The 22128-nt window shown below is 66.3% G+C and overlaps 4 protein-coding genes across 4 annotated transcripts; all 4 read right to left on the bottom strand.

The window, feature by feature from the left end:
• Positions 1–327: 327 nt before the first annotated feature.
• Positions 328–4021, bottom strand: EMIHUDRAFT_457393 (hypothetical protein; the record flags this gene model as incomplete). Its single annotated transcript, XM_005778603.1, has 9 exons — positions 328–528; positions 601–665; positions 988–1030; positions 1074–1174; positions 1218–1308; positions 1522–1605; positions 1799–1865; positions 1979–2049; positions 3371–4021. 9 exons carry the CDS (start codon positions 4019–4021, stop codon positions 328–330), a joined length of 1374 nt encoding a protein of 457 aa, XP_005778660.1.
• Positions 4022–4133: 112 nt separating this feature from the next.
• On the bottom strand, positions 4134–5928 carry EMIHUDRAFT_115156 (hypothetical protein; the record flags this gene model as incomplete). Its single annotated transcript, XM_005778602.1, has 3 exons — positions 4134–4664; positions 4878–4923; positions 5096–5928. 3 exons carry the CDS (start codon positions 5926–5928, stop codon positions 4134–4136), a joined length of 1410 nt encoding a protein of 469 aa, XP_005778659.1.
• An 11400-nt stretch (positions 5929–17328) lies between these two features.
• On the bottom strand, positions 17329–18234 carry EMIHUDRAFT_424312 (hypothetical protein). Its single transcript, XM_005778601.1, has 2 exons — positions 17652–18234; positions 17329–17552 (listed from the first exon to the last, which is right to left on the bottom strand). Exons 1-2 carry the CDS (start codon positions 18070–18072, stop codon positions 17386–17388), a joined length of 588 nt encoding a protein of 195 aa, XP_005778658.1. The 5' UTR covers positions 18073–18234; the 3' UTR covers positions 17329–17385.
• Positions 18235–18546: 312 nt separating this feature from the next.
• EMIHUDRAFT_236936 (hypothetical protein) lies at positions 18547–21122 on the bottom strand (the record flags this gene model as incomplete). The annotated part of the gene is made up of 4 exons (XM_005778600.1): positions 18547–18562; positions 19661–20052; positions 20717–20763; positions 20831–21122. The coding sequence occupies 4 exons, from the start codon at positions 21120–21122 to the stop codon at positions 18547–18549; spliced, it is 747 nt and encodes a 248-aa protein (XP_005778657.1).
• Positions 21123–22128: the final 1006 nt, after the last annotated feature.

Below are 22128 nucleotides of genomic sequence, written 5' to 3'. Positions count from 1 at the left end.
CGCCTCTTTTTGATAAAGCTCGAGCGGCGCGCCACGCGAGAGCCGCGACGGTCGATGCGCAACATGGTCGAGGCCTTCCGAGGCAACAACATCAACGGACAACGCGATCTAGCCCGGCCGCGCGGCCCTCACACTTGTACGGGGCTCTTAAAGCCGTAGCTCTTTCACCACCCTGACCTCGGCCCGTCGATCTCTCTCGGCACCTGTGGCCGACCAGTGCGAGTTATTTCCCCTGTTCTCTATGTCGCTTGTCGGTTTTGTCTTTACATCTCTCGAAGGAGCACGAAAGGGTGCAGGGTTCTATCCCGTCACACGCACACTGTAGATCTACACGAGCCACGGCGTGCACGTCCCGTTGTGCAGGGCCGGGGACTGCTGCGGCTCGTGCGGCGCGCACACGCCGCGGCTGTCCACGGCGCTCGCGTTGATCGCCTGCACGAGGGCGGTCAGCCGGCGCACGAGGTCGGGCTGGGAGGACGCGAGGTTGGTGCTCTCCGTGGGGTCGCTCTCCAGGTCGAAGAGCATCACCTGTGCGCAGACCATGGGAGGGCTCTTCGGTCCGACGGAGGCCGCGGCTGCACCCGCGTCCGAGGCGCGCACGGAGTCGACTGTCCACGGCCCTGCCGCCGTCGCGCTGTTGTTGTGGTCCGCGGGGCACGGCGGGCCTGGTACCATGCCTCCAGAGTAGAGTGTGGGTTCATTCCCGTGGGTGGTGTGGTAGCGGTCGGCGGGGGCACATCCTGTTCATGTGTTGAATTCACAATCATGAGGGCGGGAGGACGGTCTTTATGGGGAGATGCGGGGAGATATGGTGAGATGTTCCGCTTCTAGGATGGCCGGCCTGCGCACCAGATACGGGGAGATACGGGGAGATACGGGGAGATACGGGGAGATACGGGGAGATACGGGGAGATACGGGGAGAGATACGGGGAGATATGGGGAGATATGAGGAGATGTGCTGCTTCTAGGACGGCTGGCCCGTGCACCAGAAGCCGTTGCCGATGCTGCGGTGCCGGTTGTCGTCCGCGCCTAGGGTTCGGGTACCGTGGTGGTAGGGGGATGAGTTCGGTACCATGGTGCTGCGGTGGCGGTTGTCGTCCGCGCCCGGGTCGCCAAGGAGGAGCTTCCACCTCCCCTGCCGCAGGGCGTAGTACGGAGTCGCGTGCTGGTCGCCTAGGGTTCGGGTACCGTGGGGGTAGGGGGATGGGTTCGGTACCGTGGGTGTGGGGGTGGCGAGTCGCGTGCTGGTCGCCGGAGCAGACGAAGCCCGGCGGCCGGTTGCTGTACGGGCTAGCGAGCGGGTCCGCCTGTGGAGATGGTAGTCATACCCATACTTCAAAGAGCCATCCACTCCTTTTGCTACGGGGAGATACGGGGAGATATCGCGCAGCACAGTCTGCCGTGCTCGAGATACGGGGAGATGTGCGGAGATACGGGGAGATACCGGGAGATATCGCGCAGCACAGTCTGCCGTGCTCGAGATACGGGGAGGTGTGCGGAGATACGGGGAGATGTGGGGCCTCGAGCAGCACAGTCTGCCGTGCGCCCGCCCCTCCGCGGGAGAGCATTGGCCACTGCGAGACGCCATCGAGCTCGGAGCCGGCCTGTTCACAGCAGGTGCGGTGTGAAGAGGCGCCGTGGTGTGAGGATTCGCCGCCGAGCGCGGAGCCGGCCGCAGCGAGCTCCCCCGCATCGCCTCCCATGGCGGCGATCAGCGTCGGCAGCACATCGACGGTGTGCACGATCCTAGAAGGTTCCTAGAAGGTTCCTAGAGGGTTCCTAGAAGGTTCCTAGCACATCGACGGTGTGCACGATCCCTGCCGCCGTCGTGCCGCGCTGGCTGCGCGCGATGCCAGCGCCTACCCTCAGCGCGAGAGAGCGGATGGCGCAGGGGGCCTGCCGCCCCACGTGCTCGGCGCGATGGCGGCGCCGGAGACGAAAGCGACGCCCCGCAACCCCCCCTCCCACGCCGTGCACTTTCCGCCTCGCAGCGGCCAGTTCTGCCCCCCGGTCCACCCGCCGCACGCCGGCGTGGCGGCGCCGTTGTCCTACGTGCTGAATACGCCAACCTCAGGGCGTGTATACGGTATTGTGCAGCGTCTTCAGAGCGCCGCGTGAAGACGAGGGAAGCGAATGCAGTGAATACAGCGGAATACGGCCGAGTACAGCTGAATACGTGCCCTCTCGAGTGCTGGTTGCGAGACATGAACACGTATGCTGGTTGGGATACATGCACGTGTTCCGCTTCTAGGGCCGTTGTCCGTCTGGAACCAGAGGAGCGTGTCGTCAAGGATGCCTGGGGGAAGGTTCCGAGAAGGTTCCGAGAAGGTTCCGAGAAGGTTCGAGACGCTTCCTGGAGGATGCCTAGAAGGTTCCGTAGGTTCCTAGAAGGTTCCTAGAAGGTTCCTAGAGGGTTCCTGCGGTGAGGGAGAGGGAGAGGGAGGGAGGGAGGGAGGGAGAAGGAGGGAGGGAGGGGGGGGGGGGGGAGGGAGGGAGGGATTGAGGGAGGGAGGGAGGGAGGGAGGGAGAGGGAGGGAGGGAGAGAGAGAGAGAGAGAGAGAGAGAGAGAGATGTCGGCAAGGATGCCCTTGCGCCGCAGCGCGCGCGTCACGTTGCCAACGCCCTCGTCCAAGCAAGAGAGCATGCCCGCGAAGAGGTTCCGCGCCTATATCCCTTTTCCGCGCGCGAAATCTTTTTTCCAAGCAAGAGAGCATGCCCGCGAAGAGGTTCCGCGCGTTCGTCCCCTCCACCCTGGCAAACTTGTACGGCGCAACGTACTGCGCCGGCACCTAATTAATTAATTAATTAATTAATTAATTAATTAAACTTGTACGGCGCGACGTACTGCGCCGGCACCTGCTCCACGTGCGGGTGAGCTCGCCCGAGATGCAGCCGAGATGCAGCCGAGAGGCAGCCGAGATGCAGCCGAGAGGCAGCCGAGAGGAGCCGAGAGGCAGCCGAGAGGCAGCCGAGAGGCAGCCGAGAGGCAGCCGAGGGGCAGCCGAGAGGCAGCCGAGAGGAGCCGAGAGGAGCCGAGAGGAGCGGAGAGGAGCCGAGAGGAGCCGAGAGGAGCCGAGAGGAGCCGAGAGGAGCCGAGAGGAGCGGAGAGGAGCCGAGAGGAGCCGAGAGGAGCCGAGAGGAGCCGAGAGGAGCCGAGAGGAGCCGAGAGGAGCCGAGAGGAGCCGAGAGGAGCCGAGAGGAGCCGAGAGGCAGCCGAGAGGAGCCGAGAGGAGCCGAGAGGAGCCGAGAGGCAGCCGAGAGGAGCCGAGAGGAGCCGAGAGGAGCCGAGAGGAGCCGAGAGGAGCCGAGAGGAGCCGGGGTGAGCCGAGGTGAGGTGAGGTGAGGTGAGTTCGGCGCCTGGTCGGGCACATGCACTGCTTGGTACGGGAGGTAGAGGAAGAGCGGCGCGGCCGCGTCGTGCTCGCGGATGATCGACACCGCGCGCCGAGTGAAGAGGTGCGTCGAGTACTCGCCGACCGCCTCCCAAGCGTGTCGCGAGCAGCCGGCGCCGCAGTCTGGTCGCGAATCATCGTGCAAGTCAAACCCTCCGCAGTCGCCCTGATGGGTGTAGTAGTCTTCGTCGCCAGAGTAGTAGCCGAGGTACGAGTCGAAGCCGCGGAACGTGGGCGTGTGCTCCCAGCGGTGGTACCCGAGGTGCCACTTCCCGACCGCGTGGCACTTGCTCCGCGCGTCGACTCGCTTGACAAACTGCGGCAGCAGCGTCTCATCCAGCGGGAGCGACCAGTTGTTTTGACTCGTGAGGACTCCCGACTGGAAGCCATAGCGGATGTTGTAGCGGCCGGTCAGCAGGGCGCCCCGCGTCGGGCTGCATGCGCGCTGCACGTAAAAGTGAGCCAGCTTGACGCCGGCTGACGCGAGCTTGTCAATGTTCGGAGTCGCGATCTGGCTTCCGGCGTAGCCAAGGTCCGCGTAGCCGAGGTCGTCTGCCACCACGAGGACCAGGTGCTTCGCCGGCGGAGACGCGGCGGAGAGGGCGGGAGCGGCCGCAGTGATGAGCATATACACACTTTAGCTTGCTGGGTGTTTAGAGAAAGAATTTTACTATACAAGCCCCTCTCACAGCAGACTGGCTCGGACTGGCACTACAAATGGCACAGCAGGCGACGGCCCCTTACGGGTCGTCAAAGAGGCCGGCGTACTCCTCCGGCCGCTCCTCCCCCTCCCAATCCTCCCCGGGCTCTGGCTCCTCCTCCTTCGCCCGCGCCCTCGCCCCCCGCCGGCGGCGATTCCGTGCGGCCGTCGCCCCCGCCCCCTCCCCGCCCCCATCACGGCCGGAGCCGTACCACCCAGCGCGCACGAGGAACGAGGACTGAGCCTCAACCTCGTCCAACCTCACCGCCCTCACGGCGGCGTCGCACGCCTCAGCCCGCGAAGCGCCAGCAGCATGCGCCGCGGCGTACGCCGCGTCGCCTACCGCCTGCCTCGCGAGAGACGCGGCGCGCCACTCGTCCTCCAGCGCCGCCGAGCCCCACACAGGGTCTCCCGCAGACCGGTCCGAGTCGCCATCCGAGCTTAGCTCGCCCTCGCCCTCGCCCTCGCCTCGCGCCTCGCCGCTCCCATCCTGCGGCTGCGCCACGCCCCGCGCCGCGCAGCAGCCCCATCCTCGGCAGAGCCCGCCGCACATGCCATGCGCGACGTATGCCTGGCGCAGGCCAGGCACCTCCCACCGATCGTCAGTGGTGGCGAGATAGGGCGCCGCGCAGCGGCCTGCGAAAGAAAAGACACTTTGCACGCACATAAGGTAGGTAAGGTAAACGTCTCCACACACACAAAGTGGTGGGGCAAGGGGGGGCGACCCTCGCATCTCCACGCCCGGACACGGGCAGGAGCCCCACGGCATTCAAAGTGCAAGCACCGGCCCGGTGCCGTGGGTGAGCACAACCTGCACCCCACTCCTACTCCTATAACACAACCCCCACAGCGTGGTCGTCTACGTGTTCAGAAACACCAAGCAGCGAGGCGAGGGTGAAGGGGTAAGGGGCTGTGTGGGGCTATCTGTGGCTACATCTAGCCTGGGGGGTAGCAGGAGGGGGGGGCAGAGGGTAAGATATGGGTGAAGCCAGCTAGTCGGACGCCTTGTCGTCGGAATACTCCTCGGAGCCGGTGTCCTCGTCGTCGTCCTCGGTCTGCATCGCCTCGCCAGCCGTGAACCTGAACACGGCGTCGGCCGGCGCCGAGGCGCCGGCGGCCGTCATCAGGTGCATGACATATTTGTCGCGGCATGCCGCATCAATCTCTCCGTGCTCGGCCAGCTCGTTCGCGAGCCAGTCCGAGGCGACGGTCGTCGCCACGGTGCCCTGGGGGACCGTGGCGCACACCACGCTAGGGCCGCGCCGATATCCGTCGTCCCTCTCTGGGGGCAGCGAATATGTGACCCGAGTCTTGGACCCGGCCTGGCTGCGCGCCCGCGCAGCTGCAGACCGTAGCCCGTCCATCACGTACTCGATGTTCGCGCGTAGCTGCGCGCGCGGGCGCTCCACGCGCTCGGCCTCGCTCGCGGCCGCGCGCTCGCCAGCCTCCTTCGCCCGGCGCTCCTTCTGCCGGTTCTTCTTGGCCTTGCGAGACGCGGCCTTTGCCGCAAGCTGCTCATCTGTGAGCTCCTTCTTCTTCGGCGCGGTGCGCTCGATGTACGAGCGCTCCGCCGCCTTCACCGACTCGCGGTCGCCCGCGGCCTTTTCGTGCTTCAGGTCGACCTCGATGGTCGCGTAGCCAGGCCTTATCACCCTGACACAGGACGCACCGAACAACCTTGCGACACCCACCGCGTCCTCCAGTTGCGCCTTATCGTAGCTATTCCAGGGTCCGCTGCGCATCCCCGGCGGCACGACGGTGGCCGGCGCTTGCGCGCCAGCCCCGTCCGCCACCGGGTCCGCGGCCGCGGTCCCTGTCATAGCTACGCGCGCCATGGAGAACGGCGGGCACCACAAAAAAGAAGAATTTTACAAGCCTCTCGAGGTTCTCGAGGTGGATATCCAGAAGAGGCGGACGCCCAAGGGTGGGCGACGGCTAGCGCACCACACCCCTCTCCTTAAAATCCCTGTGTGGTGGCGGCGTGCCGTTCTCCCATCCCTCCCTTGGGTTGTCTGTTTTCTTTCTTTCTTTCTTTAGGTGGATATCCTTTGGCCGCGTTGGGTTTACAACAAACCTCCCTCGCACAACACTGGGCACGGGACTGGCTCGCACTGGCACTCGTGTTCGATGCCCGGGACAAGGATTAGTACCCCACCGTCCACCGCCGCCGCGAGGCGCGCGGCGCGAGCTTCTCGACGGCCGCGTCGGCCTGCCCACCACCCGCGGCGCTCGGTGCGAGCCCGGGCGGCGGCTGCGGCGGCGGCGGTGGCGCGATTGCGAGCCTAGAGGGGGAGACCGCGCACCGGCACTCGGCGTCTCGCGTGATGACAGAGCGTATGAGCTCACTAGCTAGCTAGAGCTCACACTAGAGGCCGTCATCGCATTCGCCTTCCTGGTACCCAGCGCTGACTTCTGACTGTCGTTGCTGTCTCTCCCTTCTCGACTGTCTGTGCTGTGCGTTGGGTCCGGGGTTGTGTTTTTATGTGATGACAGAGGCCCCGAGTAGAGCCGTAGAAGCGCTCGCAGCGTGAGTGCTGGTGAGCCCGGTGCTGGCAACTAGGCGTGCGCGAGAGGGGGGAGAGGTGTGGGGAGAGGTGGGGAGACATGGACACGTTGCAGCCGCATCTAGGCGCGCGAGCTCGAGGACGCGCGACAGGACGGCGCACGTCTGCGTGTCGCCCATCTCCGCGTGGTGCTCCAGCAGCCGCGCCTCCCCACGAGGGGCGAGAGGAGGGCGGACAGCCCGCCGCCCGCGCCGCCCGCGCCCGTCCCAGGTGCGAGCAGCCCGCTCAGCGGCAGCGGCGTGGCCGCGCAGCCGCCCGCGAGTGCCGGCGCCGCCGGGAGGTTGGCTACGAGCAGCGAGAGCGCCTCCCACGCCGCCGACAGCCGCCGCGACTCAATCCTCGTCGGTGGCACAGCCTCCCGCCACTGCCCTCACCGCCCCGCCGCCGCGCCCGTCCTCCGCCGCCACGAGAGGCCGGGCGGTGGCACCGACGGCGGGCGACGGCATGAGCGGCCGCAAGCCGGCCGCCGCCACCCGCGACGTCCCGCTGGCCGCCGCCTCTGGCCCCGCGGGTGCAGCCTCGCCGCCGGCCGCCTCCGCTTCGGAGGTGGACCAGAGAGTCGAGCCCCGCGCCGCCCCTCTCCGCGCCCCGCTGGCCCCGCGCAGGCAGGGCCGCGGCAAGGACGAGCCCGCCTCTGCCGCCGGTGCCGCCGGTGCCGCCGCGAGGCGCAGCGCCGGCACGCCGAGCGGGTGAGAAGCCCACCTTCCCTCCTCGCCGGCCTTCTCGCCGCACACGCCTTGCCCCCTCCCCAGCCCGCCCCCCTCCCTCCCGCCGTTTGCCCATTACCGCGCCCTCCCCCCCACAGCGCGACTTTGGCCAGCGGCGCTCGAGGCGAGGCCGCCACGGCGAGACCTGCTCGCCCGGCCGTCGGCCAACGTGCGGCCGCCCTGCGGGCGGGTGTCGTGGTGGGCTTACCCCCGAGATCACCCGAGACTGCCTGAAAGTAGGCGCCGCCGGCCCGCGGGCGGGTGCAGACGCGCCTCGCTTGCCGGCAGCCGCCCAGTTTAGATGCGGAGGGCTGCATCCCTGTACTCGAGCAAGCAGTTCGGAAGAGTCGCACCCTCGGCTGTCCTCGATCGCAATCCAGTCGTGCACCAACGCCGCCGCTCAACACGCAGCGCTCCAACCGCCCCGCTTGCCCACCCCAGCCTCCGCGCGTTCCCCTCGCCCCGCCCTGACTGTCGCATACCCCACGCAGGCCTTCAGGATCTCCCTCCCGAGCAGCGCGCCGCCCGCCGCCCCTCCGCCCGCCCCGCTCAAGCTTCGCATGACGGCGGCGGCCAACGGCGCGCTCGGCGCGCTGCCCAAGAAGCCCGACGCGGACACGGCCAGCGGCGGCGGCGGCGGCGGCGGCGGCGGCGGCCGGGCTCCCACCGCCGGATCGCTGCCGGCGCGGCGCGCCTCGCCGGCTCCGCCCTCGCCTCCAGCGGCACCACTCCTCGTGCCGTTGGCGGAGGATGCGGAGGAGGAGGGCGTTTTCTCGCAGACTGCTCGGAGCTCCCCCGCCAAGGTCGACGCCAAGGGACCGCCAGCGAGGCTGCGGTCCGGACGCGTCACTGGACATGTCCGGGACGCGGCCGCTGGGCATGTCCGCGCCGCGACCCCCGAGGAGGGGGGTGCGGCGGCAAGGACGAGGCCGCCACCGCGGGCGCCGGTCCCGAGCGCCGCGCCCACCGCCGCCGCCGCTGCCGCCGCTGTCGCAGCTGTCGCCGCTGCCGCCTCCGCCGCCTCCGCCGCCTCCGCCGCCACCGCCACCGCCGCCACTCAAAACGGGTCGGCGGCGCGGGGTGGGAGGCCGCCTGCGAGGAAGACGGCGCCGGCGCGGCCGTCTCGGTGCCCCTCGGGCTGCGGCCGGGCGACAAGCGGCAGCGGCACAACGGCCTCGCCCAGCTGAGCACGACGGGGTCTCGTCTCCAGGTGTGGACGGGCTGATGTGTGTGGGCATGTGGGATTGCGATGGAGCGCGGAAGGGCGTGTTGGTGGGCGACTCGCTCCGCCTCCTCGCCAGTCGCCACGGGTGACGAACCGGCTTGATGGATGAGAGTGGGAGACCGGCCCTATAGTGCCTGTGTTTGGATGTGCGCCCGCGCGCTGTCGCTCTTCATTAACTTTGGTGCACGAGAAAATGCGATGTGGCAATCGTGGAGCTGGCCTGCGGCTTTATTTATGACACAGCTGTCACGTTTTCATCGAAATAATATCGACTCTTCCGCCTCCGTCGCCTCCGCCTCGAGCTCGTAGTAGAAGTACGAGTACGTCGAGTTGTGCCCAGGTACGCCGTCGGTCATCGATTCAACAAACGACTCTTCCTTCGCAAGCACGTTCTCAAGAAACCACGAGCCGGCCGCCTCGGCGCCCCACACCTCGTTCTCAACCACAAAGGCGGCCGAATGCGCCAGCCCGCTCATGATGCTCCGTGCGACTGTGAAGTGAAAGCCGCGCCCTCCTTGGAAGCGGCCTCGGCGGTGGTGGCGATGGTGGTGGTGGCGCCTCGGGAGCCACTCGGCGGTGGAGGTGGCGAAGGAAGTGTGGCCGTGCAGTTTCTCTGAAGCTGGTTGCGCGCCGGCCGCACAAGCGAAGGCGACAAGCGTGAGGCAGAGCCCTCCCAGGATGAGGGCAGAACTTCTGCACAGCCGGGCGCGCGTGCCAGACCTCGCAACCGGCCCGGAGGGCGTCGCGATCATGCGGGCCGGAACGGCTTCCTTAGAAGAATTCTTAAGATACAAGCCTCAGAAGAATTCTTAAAGCCCAAGCCTCTCTCACAGCACACTAGCACGACAAGGGCGCGGACTGGCGCGGACTGGCACACACACCGGCTCACCACCGGAGCCGCCTAAGCGACTCCGTTAAGAACGGCAATGCACTCCGCACCATGCACAATGCCGCTCTCCCCGCACGCTAGCTCGTTCACCGTCTGCCACGCCACGCACGGCGGTGTGGAGGACGACAGACAAGCGCTTAGAAGAAATCAATTCTCCCGGCCGGGGTGGGCGCGCGCGGGGGGCGGCGGGTGTGCGGGATGTCTGTGGGCCCGAGAGCGATATGCCATGTCCGCCTTGCGTTTGTTTCATAACATCGAAGGCTATGTGGACAGAGGCGGAAGCCAAAGCGACTCCTGCGAGGGCGGCGAGGCACTGAAGCTCCGTGCACTTGACCGCCCTCGCCGCAGGCAAGCTCATCCACAATCTGCTCTGCGATGGCCGTGTGAAGAACGACTGAGATACGCTGCTTCTGCATAGCCAATTCTTGGTGGTCCAAGTCACCTACCTCATCGATCGAGCGAGGTACTGCGCCCGCGTCAGCTTGTTCTGTAGCACGTTCGCCGCCTTCCAGGGATCTCGCGGACCCCCTTCCCGAACCCACCGAACGACTCGAACAGCAGCAGCTGCACGTCGACGTCCTTGTTCTGACGCGCTCGACTATACCCTCCCGTAATTATCTTTGTCGGTTACAACTCCTGGTTTAGTCCGTTTGCACGTGAGCGATGCAACGCGCTCTCGTCGCCTTGGCGCTCGCACTGCCGGCCACGTCCGGCCAGAATTACAGCAGTACAGAGGCGGTCGCATACAGCAGCAACGTGGTCGCCCTGCGTGCCGCCCTCCTCGCAAACTACTCCAAGGATGTGGTGCCAACGTCGGACCGATCCAACCGCTGCGCCAACCTCGGTGACCATGCGCTAACCGACTGCACGACTTTCTCGTATGCGGGCACCGACGTGCGCGTCGAGTTTCAGTTCTACAAGCTTGAGAGCGTCGACCTCGCCAGTGGCCACATGCTCCTCAAGACCTGGCTGCGGATGAAATCGTTGGGTTTACGTGTTCGGCGACTCCTCGTCGCGTGGGCTGTTTCTGTCGCTGTACCAGCAGCTCACGCGAGGTGACGGCTTCGATCCATCGGATTGGCTGGGCGTCGAGCGAAACATTGCGCTGCTTGGCTTCGCCGACGCCATCGTCTCCAATGCAGGCGATCTGGTCAACGTCCGCAGCGCCCGGAAGCACAAGGTTGCAGTAAGCTCCGACCTGTCCGGGCAGCTGAACGCAATTGGTCAATGGAGCGGCGCGCTGCGTCGATGCGTATCACGTGGCGCATGCTCACCACCGCTCGAAGGCTGCAGAGCGATCCGTTCGTCGAGCTGCGCGCCAGCGTCGACAGTGCAGCTCCGGACTGCCACGTCGTCCAGCTCGGCGCGTGGGATGACATGCGGCACACCGCGCTCGAGGTGTACGCGAGGGACCTCTTCGATGGGCTCGCAGGGTGGCGACGAGCTGCGAGAGTCGCGATGATGGGGGCGGCGCCAGCGCTGGTCTTCAGCACCGCCCCGGTGCCACTCCGCGCTGCTCACGGCGGGGACGCGTGCGGTGCATGGCATGAGGCGATGTGGGCGCGGCAGAATTGGACGGTTGTTACCGTGGGCATCCATCTGCTCAATCGCGCGCGATCTGCGGCCCTGCTCCAGCGTGACCTCGCGAACGAGACGTGCCCCTGCCTCTCCCCGATCGCACGGATGCGTGCACGCGGAGGCAGGTTTGAGTCCATGTACTACCATCCGCCGCACCTGCACAACCTCTGGGACGTGCAGCAGCTCGCCGGCCATCTGCGCGAGCAGTGGGCCGTCCATGTCCATCTAGCGAGCGCTGTGCGCGAGGCACCACGCCGGCGCGGCGCGTCTGTCACGGTCGGGCTGGCACAGGACGTCCGTGCTGGCTGCTGCTGCGAATTGCCGAGCAACCTGAGCGTCGAGGCCGGGCAGATTGGAATGTGGGCAAACCTCTGCAGAGTCAGTCTTTGAGGTATGTGCTGCGTGGTAGTGTGGCACAGCACGCGTTGTGTTGCCGCGTGGTTGGGTTGTTGGTTGGTGGTGGTGATGTAGGGCTGGTGGGACCCTTGATTGATGGCTGCAGTTTCCAAGATGTCCAAGAAGTTCGACTGCGGCGAGTACGACTCGGACGACGACGGACGCGGGCCCTGCGCGTGCCACACGGACGACGACGGACGCGGACCCGCAGGCCGTCGAAAACGTCGAGAATGCCTTCCTGAACTTGCAGCTCTGGCCGGGGCGGGTGTGTGGCGCGTGTTGGGCGCGCGAGTGTGTGAGCTGCCCGATGCGGCGGAGTGATCGACGATGTGCGTGACGCGCCCGCGCGCGGTGCGCGCGGGCGCCTGGTATGCGCGGCGTGCCACGCGGGCGCTGCCGTTGCCGGCGCTGTGGGTGCTGCGTGAGGTGTGGACGTGGCTTGCGGCTGCCCTTGCGCGACTCTGTAACGAACGTGTGTCGGGTGGTGGGGCCCCGGGGGGGGTTTGGGAGTTGTTACTTCTCCTTTCTCTCGAAAGCGCGCGCGAAGCGTCGGCGGGGCAGTCGCCGTGCCCAGTGGGCGGGTCCCTCTACTACCCCACGCCGCGGGGGTCCCACAGGGTGTTGGGAGGCGCGGTGCGCCCCTGGGGGGGGGGGGAGGGGAGGGGGGGTGGGGGGGGGGCCCCTGGACGCCTCGTACCGCTGCTTCCGCAGCCATGTTGCAGCTGTCCGGTCAGCGCTCAGCGGTGTGTCGTGTGCGGGCAAGAATCCAGAAACGAACCGCGCGTGCGTACAGACGTGTAAGGTACTCAGTAGTCAAATAGAGCCGCACGTGAGTAATTTCACTAGCACACACACTAAACCGCGGGTCACCCTTTCGAGGCGGATGCGGCGCCCATCCCCGTGGGGTCTGCTAAATAGGCGACCCGCGCGTCCGGCGGCAAGTGCGGCGCCACCGCCTCGGCCGACGTCGCCCAGAAGCGGTTCACAGAGAGCACGTGGTGAGGGTCGCCGTTGGAACCGCCACCGCCGCCACCGCCGCCCCCTCCCCTGCCGCTGCCACCGCCGCCGCCGCCGCCGCCGCCGCCGCCACCGCCACCGCCACCGCCGCCACCGCCACCGCCGCCGCCGCCGCCGCCGCCGCCACCGCCGCCGCCACCGCCACCGCCGCCGGAGGGGCCAAGGCCGCGTATCTCGTGCGCGGCACAAGCGGGGAGGAAGAGCAACTCGCCTGCGCGAGATTCAGCCGAGAGATGGAGATATGGCCGTGATGCGGCCGAGGTACAGCCGAGAGGTAGCCGAGAGGTAGCCGAGAGGTAGCCGAGAGGTAGCCGAGAGACATAGACATAGCCGAGAGGCATCCAAAACATACCACCCTCGTCCCAGGCGAACCAACTATGAGCAGCTCGCCTTGACCGAGGTGCAGCCGAGATGTGGCCGAGGTGCAGCCGAGGCAAGCCTCTCTGATCAAATCCCTCATCACACACACACATCACAAATGGGCAGGAGATCAGAATCTCATCGATACCAGCCCCTTGCGCTCTCTTCACACCGGCGCTCTCACAACAGACCGTGGGTCACACGAGATATGGGGAGATATGGGGAGATATGGGGAGATATGGCGCTCTCACGGCAGATTGTGGGTCACACGGGGCCGACTACAGTGTACAGCGAGGAGGCGGAGGGCTACTCGTACCGGGAGATATGGGCAGATATGGGCAGATATGGGGAGATATGGGGAGTACCTGGACGGAGTGTCACCTCGTACCGGGAGATATGGGCAGATATGGGCAGATATGGGGAGATATGGGGAGTACCTGGACCGAGTGTCACCTCGTACCGGGAGATATGGGCAGATATGGGCAGATATGGGGAGATATGGGGAGTACCTGGACGGAGTGTCACCTCGTACCTTGCCGCCAGCGCCTCCCGCAGAGCGGGATCGAGCTCACCGCCGCTCCCATCGCCGCCGCTCCCCTCGCCGCCGCCACTGCCGCCGCCCCCGCCCCTGCCGCTGCCATCGCCGCCGCCGCTGCCATCGCCGCCGCCGCCGCCGCCGCCGCCGCCAGAGTCTGCCGCCGCCTTGAGCGCACGGCGAAGGGCGAGGCGCGAAAAGGCCCACGACATGCCTGAGAAGAAGAAGAAGAAGAATGAGAACCGTACGAAGACCACGCGCAGCAACAGCAATCGCCTTGTGGGTCGACGGCGTGTGGCCGGAGCGCGCGCCAGTGGCTCGGCGGGAAGACTAGCACCTCCTTCTCCCCGGAGAGCTGCAGCAGTGTCCCATCGGTGACGTCGATATGGAGGGGCTCGGTGTGGCCCGCCTACGACGTGTCTAGGAAGTGTCTAGGAAGTGTCTAGGAGGTGTCTAGGAAGTGTCTAGGAGGTGTCTCGGAGGTGTCTAGGAAGTGTCTAGGAAGTGTCTAGGAGGTGTCTAGGAAGTGTCTAGGAGGTGTCTAGGAAGTGTCTAGGAAGTGTCTAGGAAGTGTCTAGGAAATGTCTAGGAAGTGTCTAGGAAATGTCTAGGAGGTGTCTAGGAGGTGTCTAGGAAGTGTCTAGGAAGTGTCTAGGAGGTGTCTAGGAGATGTCTAGGAGATGTCTAGGAGGTGTCTAGGAAATGTCTAGGGGGTGTCTAGGAGGTGTCTAGGAGGTGTCTAGGAGATGTCTAGGAGGTGTCTAGGAAATGTCTAGGGGGTGTCTAGGAGGTGTCTAGGAGGTGTCTAGGAGATGTCTAGGAGGTGTCTAGGAGATGTCTAGGAGGTGTCTAGGAGGTGTCTAGGGGGTGTCTAGGAAGTGTCTAGGAGGTGTCTAGGAGGTGTCTAGGGAGTGTCTAGGAAGTGTCTAGGAAATGTCTAGGAAGTGTCGTAGGAAGTAGTGGGCCCGCCGGCCCCCACCACGCGTTGACCAGCGGGCCGTACAGCGCGTGCCTGATTAACTAAGTCATCCGTGGTGAATGAATGACCGAATTAGTCAGTGAGGCGGCCGTACAGCGCGCGCCTAATACCGCACCACGGAGCCTGAGCCCACACCGGAGTCGATGCTCTGGAGGTATCGTGCTAGGCCGTAGCAGCGCGTGCATGCGCAAGCCGCATGCTTCGCCGACGGCGTCGAAGAGCGGCGCGAGGACGGCACCGGCGCGCGACGAGGCGACATCGCTTTGGACGTAGCAGTCGTTGGAGGCGGCGATGCCGGACCTGTTCACAGCGGGAAGAGCTGCGAAGAGACGCTGTTTGCAGAAGGCTCCCCGCCGACAACGACGCCGAACCTGTTCACAGCAGTAGAAGTGGTGAAGAGACGTTCGCCGCAGCCGTTGGCGGCGGCGATGCCGGACCGGATCGAGTCAGCGAAGAGCGGCGCTGTCGTCGTCACCGTGCTCCGCATGTGCTTCCGGCCCGTCCACCGATCGGGACTCGTCGCGTACCCGTCTCCACCGTGGATGCGGCACGTCAGCGGCAGGTGAGCGCCGACCGCCGCGGCAAAGCCGCTCAGCCCCCAGTCCTCTCGGGCGAGCGCGCCGAGCGTGCCCTCGACGAGCAGCGGTGTGCCCTCGCGCTGGTGCCGGGCAAACACGCGCGGCGACAGCTCCGTGGCGTGGATCCGCTCCACAGCCCGGCCGGTGCGAGGCACGAGGCAGAGCGGCCGCAGCGGCGGGCGCGGGAGCGTGGATCGCCTGTCGATGGCGTGACGCCGGCTCGCCCACGAACTGCGCACTGTGAAGGCGGCAGTAGTGCACTCTGGCATGAGGTGGAACGAGGCTGCTCTGAGGAGCGGGCCGCGAGCAAAGCAAACCACCCGGGCGTCTTCTTCGCTGTTTATTCACAGCGGCACGCCCCTATAGTTACCCTGGGGTCGCCTCGTGAATAAACGAGTTCTGGCTCGCTGCTCTTACTGCAGCCGCCTCCGAGGCCGGCGCTGGCTGGCTCACCTCGCCAGTGCTGTCCAAGCCTGCGAGAGGCGTGTCGGCTCGCCGCCTGCGTCGCCCGCGGCGGGCGTGGCGTGCCGCTGGTCGGGAGTGCCCAGCAGGCTGTGCAGGGCAGTCTGCCTCACTCAGAGCGCCGCGGCGCGGGGCCGCCGTCGGCGCTGCGCCGCGAACGCTGCCGCTGTGTGCGTCACCATCGCGTCACCACTGTGTCAATTGTGCGAGTGCGCGGAGCTCAGTGTCTCGCTCGCCGCCCTCGCAGCAGTCGCTGAATTTTGGTTGATTGTTCAAACAAATTAATTATAAAGACAAAGACGAGTAGGGTGCAAGTAGTGGAGCACTTGGAGCACTTGGAGTGCAGTCATCAACCTCACATCCAGGGCCGGGGAGCTAAGAAGCGCACCCAGCGAGCCGGATGATCGGTGTCGGGTTCCTCTTGCCCGCATTGCGGGCAAGAGAGCCCTAGCCCCGGGGGTGCGCGTTCGCAGGGCAAGGGCCGTAAAGCAAACACGGGTCTCCGAGGGTTGGTTCCGTGTACCGGGTTTCCCCTTAACTGCAGAACGCCCCCTCTACTCGGAGCTAGTGGACACGGACTCAACACTACATGTCACGTACATACACGTACTTACTGGAGTCTGGAGGCCAGGGACTTTTTCATTCAATGTATGTGGCTCTTACGTACGTACATTCCCGTAGGAGGACTGCTGACAGGGTTTGCGATGAGGCTTTTTCTTCCTCCTAACTTTCATATTGCCTGCTGATTGCATCCTCGCCATATACACTCCTCACAAACCCGGCGCCTAGCCTTACCAGGACTTACGAGCCCCTTGCTTGCGACACCCGAGGCACGCATTGCCACCGCCGCCCTCGCCGCCATCCTCTGCTGTCCGCGGTCAGCGCCCAACCGCATCACTCTCACTGCCACCGCACCGCCCTCGCCACCGCACTCTGTGGCCTCGCTCCATCCCACCGCCCGCTCTCCGACTTCTCAGCGTCTCCCTGTGCGCGCCTTGCAGAACAACAAAGAGCAATGGACAAGTACGGCTCCGCGTGCACGGTCCATCCTGAGCGATGCCAGCAGTACCTGGGACGCCCCGGCGAAGGCTTCCTCCCGCAGTGGACTCCCGCGCTCATTAGTGCGAGATACTCGACTTTCCTGGCGCGCGCTTAGGTGCCTGTCAGGCGCCGCCGCGCCGCAGCCGCGGGCCCCCAGCCGGCGGGGGGCAAGGCGCCCACCCACGAGTGCTCGGGTGGGCGGGCCGCGGGTGTGCGAGTAGTAGTGCAGCGGCCGCGGCGCACAGCCAGGCAGGGGCACGGCCCGCCGCGCAGCGCTCGCCACACAGCGAGACTTTCGTTTTCTTTTTTACGTGCGTGTTTTCTTTTCTATGTGCGCGATCTAAAAGTTGCTTGGTACACGCGCTGTTCAAAATATGCGCGCGTCTTCTGAGACACGCGCTGTTCAAGGTATGCACGGCGCGTCTTTTGAGACAGCAACGCCAATCGGAGATGCCGCGAGCAATTCGGGATGATCCCGAATTGCTCTCGCGGCATTGCGCGGAGCAACTAATATGGATTCGCGCATCTTAGGATGCTCGAGCATACCGAGGACAGCGAGCGTCTAAGTAGGACGCCTACTAGACGCATTCTAATCCAGAGACGCATTCGGTAAACAAAGATGGGGGGGTCGCCCCCCCAGACGCATTCAAAGACGCCGTCTTCGTACCCACCTCACAGTCCGTATTTATTTGGTGCTGCGTCTCGCGTGCAAACCTTGGAACTTGTGCCCGCCTCCTTCTCCGACGAGCTCGTATGCCACGTCGCCGTCTGTGTTTAGGTTTCTATGTTTGCGATTTGGAATTTGGTATTTGTCCAACTCTTTGTTTATTTATTTATTTATTTGACTTCCGCACTCTGAAATCCCTCAGTACCATCGATACCTCTGCCAAACGGTGGCGGCCGCGCGGCCACTAGACGTGGCACGTGTAGTCAGGCCGAAGCAGACTGCTGCGCGTTGACGTCAACTGCAGCAGCAGCGGAGTGGCTCCGCCTGGCCGCGCTGCTCACCAACGGCTCCGAGTCGCGATGCCGCGCGACGGCGCCACCGCCGTACAGCAGGGCGGCGAGGCACGCGCCGCCGACGGCGACGACGGCGACGCAGATGGCGCAAGCGGTGCGCGCGCTCACCTGCAGCACCGACAGAGACGGAGTGGCGGGCCTGCCCCGGCAGCATCTAATCTCTCTCCTCTGATAGCCCCCCTCCGAACCCCCCCCCCCCCCCTTCACCTGTGGTAGCACCGAGAAGCCGACAAACGACGACAGCGCCGAAGTGAGCTTGAGGTGTGCGAATGGTCCAACCGCACCCGCGCCCGCATCCGGCTCGCCCCTCGAAACTGCAGGCGCGGGCGCCGCCCTCGCCGCCCCAACCATGCTGCGCCCACGCCCGCCGCGCGTGCCGCGCGTGCCTCCCGGGAGGGAGAGCGCGGGCGAGGTGCGGCGGGAAGCGCGCGGCGCGTGGCGCGGTGTCGCCATCTCGCCAACTAGCGCCTGCTCCGGGAAGGTTCCGAGACGGTTCCGAGATGGTTCCGAGACGATTCCGAGACGGTTCCGAGACGGTTCCGAGACGGTTCCGAGAAGGGCCTCGGCTAGCCTCTCGGCTAGCCTCTCGGCTGCCTCTCAGCTGCCTCTCGGCTGCCTCTGGCGACATCTCGGCTCTCTCGGCGAGATCTCGGCTGCATCTCGGCGAGATCTCGGCTGCATCTCGAGCGCCATCACGGAGGTTTGCCACACAGCGACACCGACGCCGTACAAGAGAAAAATGCCCACCCACGCGCCACCGCCGGGCGAAGTGCACGAAAGCGGCAGCGCCGACGGCGCCAGCGGTGGCTCCGCCGCCAGCGGCAAAGGTGGCGAAGGCGGGAGGCCGCGTTCGCCGCCGTCGCTCGCAGCGGGTGGCGGTGTCGGCGGCAGCGGAGGAGGAGGCAGCGCGGCGCAGGCAGAGCCTGCGTGCGGAATACGCAAACATGAGGGGCGGGACCACGGCATTGCGCAGAGCCTTCAGAGCACCGCGTGAAGACGAGGGGGCACGAGTGCAGTGAGTACCGCTGGAAGACAGTCGAGTGCAGCGGAGTGCGTATCCTCTCGAGTGCTGCTTGGACTACAAGAATGGCGTATTCCGCTTCTAGGGCCCGCTGCTCCTGCTCACGAGATATGGGGAGATACGGGGGGAGATACGGGGAGATACTCCGCGTCTAGGGCCCGCTGCTCCTGCTCACGAGATATGGGGAGATACGGGGGGAGATACGGGGAGATATTCCGCGTCTAGGGCCCGCTGCTCCTGCTCACGAGATATGGGGAGATACGGGGGGAGATACGGGGAGATATTCCGCGTCTAGAGTCGCCGAGCCCGCCATCGCCGCAGCCGCTGCGAACGCGACAGCCCCGGCGGCGAGGGCGAGGGCGCGACCAGAGGGGTGGGCGCGCGCCATGTAGGTGACTGCGACGGCCACGCAGCCGGCGAACAGGCCGGAGAGAGCGAAGTACCTGCGCGCAGGTGCAGCCGTGAAGAGACGCCGTTCACGGCGGGCCTGCGGGCACCGGTGAGAGCAAAGGACCCCCCCGCCCGACAGGAGGGCGGGGAGGACGGTCTTGTGCAGCGTATTCAGAGCACCGCGTGAAGGCAACGGACTACGACTACAGCGGAGAGCGTGTCCTCTCGAGCGCTCGTTGGAGTACAAGAGTTGCGTACTCCGCGTCTGGGCAAAAGGGCCATCCAGCCCACGGGGAGATACGGGGAGATACGGGGGAGATACGGGGAGATACGGGGAGATGTTCCGCTTCTAGGCAAAAGGGCCATCCGACCCACGGGTTGGCCTGGCCGGGCGGGTTCGGGCTGGGCGCGAGGGAGGCGACCACCTAATCGGGGCACAAAGGGGATCTGATGAGGGGAATAAAGGGGGTATACGGGGCATGAGGGGGTAACGCGGGTTCGGGCTGTGCGCGGGGTACAAGGGAGGCGACCACCGCCGGGAAGAGAGCCGTCATGGAATAGGAGATACAAGGGGGTACAAGGGGGTACAAGGGGTACAAGGGGGTACAAGGGGGTACAAGGGGCGACCACCGGGAAGAGAGCCGTCATGGAATAGGGGGCACAAGGGGGTACAAGGGGGTACAAGGGGGTACAAGGGGGCGACCACCGCCGGGAAGAGGGCCGTCATGGAATAGGGGGTACAAGGGGTACAAGGGGGTACACGGGGGTACAAGGGGGTACAAGGGAGGCGACCACCGCCGGGAACAGGGCCGTCATAAGCCCGAACGCGACGTTCGTCGGAGTGAGGAGGACGAAGCGGTGGTCGCAGAGCGTGGCCAACAGGCTCCCCTCCCCGCCGCTGCCTTGCGGCTGGCCGGGACCCGTGTCGCTCTGCCGCTCGCCCGGCCGCGCGGACAGGTCGATCACGCTGGACATGGCGACGGTGCAGCCGAGGGCGAGGGCGGTGTAGGCGCCAAAGAGGAGCTGCGGGGCCTGCGGGAAAGAAGGGGGCGCGCTGTGAGCGGCGTCTCTCCGCCGGTGGTGCGACTCTGAAGAGCCGAGGAGCTGCAATGCCTGCGGGAAGAGGGAGAGGGAGAGACCGGCCAGCTGCTTACCAAAGGTGAGGGAGAGCTGGAAGAAGAGCGCGAAGAGACCCGCCTGTTCACAGCCGGCGGTGTGAAGAGACGCCGTTCACGGCTGGAAGAAGAGAGCGGGGCGGCCCGCCATCAAGTCGAGCGAGTCTCGCTCGCCCTCCGCCGCTGCCTTCTCCGACGCAGCGCCCGCCTGTGCCCACAGCCCGGCAGCTGGAAAAGGAGGGGTAGGAGGCGGGCCCCTCCCGGCTGCGGAACAGCCACGTGTAATGTGTGGGATCGGGGTCGTGGCATCAGGGGTGTCGCATCAGGGGTGCAGGGTCGAGAGTACGAGTATGCAGCGGGATCGAACGCCCATGTGAGACATGGGAACTCGCCGACGCGCCGCCCGCGAAAGTGCCGTGAAGACGCGTCTCTGACTGCAGAATCCTCGGATAGAGGCCGCCGCCCGCCGCCGCAACGCCCTCCACTGAAGGAGAGCCGGGAGGAAGAGGAGGAGGCGCCCCCGTCGCCTCCGCCGCCCTCGCCTCTGTCGCCCTCGCCGCCGCCTCCGCCTCCGCGCCTCCTCCCTCCCCTCCTCCTCCGCCGCCCGCCCCTCCTCCTCCTCCTCCACCCCCTCCTCCTCCACCACCACCAACCCCACCCCCACCACCACCACCTCCTCCTCCTCCTCCTCCTCCTCCTCCTCCTCCTCCCACGGACGCGCGGCCCTTTGCCTTGCTGTACTCGACCGCGCTTGTCGTGTAGTATGCCCCCTGCGCCGTCCAGAGCAGAGCGCCTACGCGACGGTTCCGAGAAGGTTCACGGAAGGCGCCGCGGCATGCGCGCTGCCCCGCGCAGAGCACCGGCGAGGCCACCGAGCGCTCCGGCGGGGTAGAGGACGGTTGGGCTCGGCGCCATGTACGCGGCCGTGTACACCGCGTACATCAGCATCGACGCGACCAGCGAGCGCTTCACTCCGGCGCGCCGCACGAGCGCCGGCGCCACGAGCGTGCCGAGAGCGAAGAAGAGGTAGAGCACGGCGCTGACAGACGAGGCGAGGTGGTGCTCGACCACCTCGTGTGAGATGATGATCGTCGCGGAGATGCAGCCCTCCAGGATCGCGAACGAAGCAGAGAAGACCAGCGCGTTGCGCATGAGGTCGCGTGGAGAGTAAGCAGGCCGCGGAGGCCGCACGCCGCCGACGCCGTCGTCGTCGCTGAAGTCGGTTGAGGCCATGTTTGGCGCGGATGATGGACGTCCCGTCCGTCCCGCCCGGCGACCTGGCGCACGCCCAGCTGCGCCTGCTCCTCTGCGCCGACGTGTCGTCGGCGGAACGCGCCACGTTGCTCCGCTGGCGGGCGGAGCGCGGGATGAACCAGCCGGAGATCGCGATGCACCGCCTCGGGGAGGACCTCCGGGACGAGGCGCGAGTCAAGAAGCTCACCGAGAAGTGGCGGCCCCGCCTCGCGGCGGCACGCTACAAGAAGCAGCCCGCAGGCACGGGCCTGCGCACCGAGCACATCAAGCCCTTCTTCGAGGAGCTCGAGGGCGGCTTCGTCGTGCTGTTCGAGGCGATCGAACGCTTTGCCATCCCCGACTGCATCACGCGCATCGCGGCGACGGTGCTCTCGACCCAGCTGCTCAAGCGCCTCGACGACGGGACGCCGTCGATGCTCGCCGGCACGCGACCCATCGGCATGGGCGAGGCCCTCTTCAAGGAGGCGTGGCGCGCGCGCGCGAGCTGGGCGGCGAAGACCATCGGCCCCGTGCTCCTCTGCTTCGGTCAGATGGCCGTCGGCCTGCCCAGCGGCGGCGAGGGCGTCGCCACGGCACTGCAGCTGTACTGCGACTCACCTGCGCTCGAAAGCCGCGCCATCATCATCGCCCTCGACTACTCCAACGCCTACTCGACGAGCCTGCTCGACTCGTCGGCGCGAGCGACCCTGAAGCTGATCGAGTGGGTCAAGCAGCTCGACGACGCGACGCGGGCGCGGCTCGCCATCAAGGACGCAGACGAGGTGGTCCGGGCGGCAGAGGCAGCGCTCGACGACCTCGCCTTCCTGCGGACCCACCACGGCGAGGTGCTGACAGTCGTCGACGGCAGCCTGGACCGCTTCGCCGTCCGCCTCGGCTTCACGCAAGGCGGCCTCTTCTCCATGCT

Source organism: Emiliania huxleyi (assembly GCF_000372725.1).
Source record: "Emiliania huxleyi CCMP1516 unplaced genomic scaffold EMIHUscaffold_242, whole genome shotgun sequence".
NCBI lineage: Eukaryota > Haptophyta > Isochrysidales > Noelaerhabdaceae > Emiliania > Emiliania huxleyi.
Note: the sequence above shows the minus strand (reverse complement) of the source record. Positions and strands in the feature narration are given on the sequence as shown.

Excerpts from the sequence above, each read along its gene's own strand:
- EMIHUDRAFT_424312 (XM_005778601.1), bottom strand. The coding sequence starts at position 18,072 with ATGTCGCCAGAGGCAGCCGAGAGGCAGCTGAGAGGCAGCCGAGAGGCT. Across the intron at positions 17,553-17,651 it reads GCTTCTCGGTGCTACCACAG|GTGAGCGCGCGCACCGCTTG; the intron begins GTGAAGGGGGGG and ends TCGGTGCTGCAG.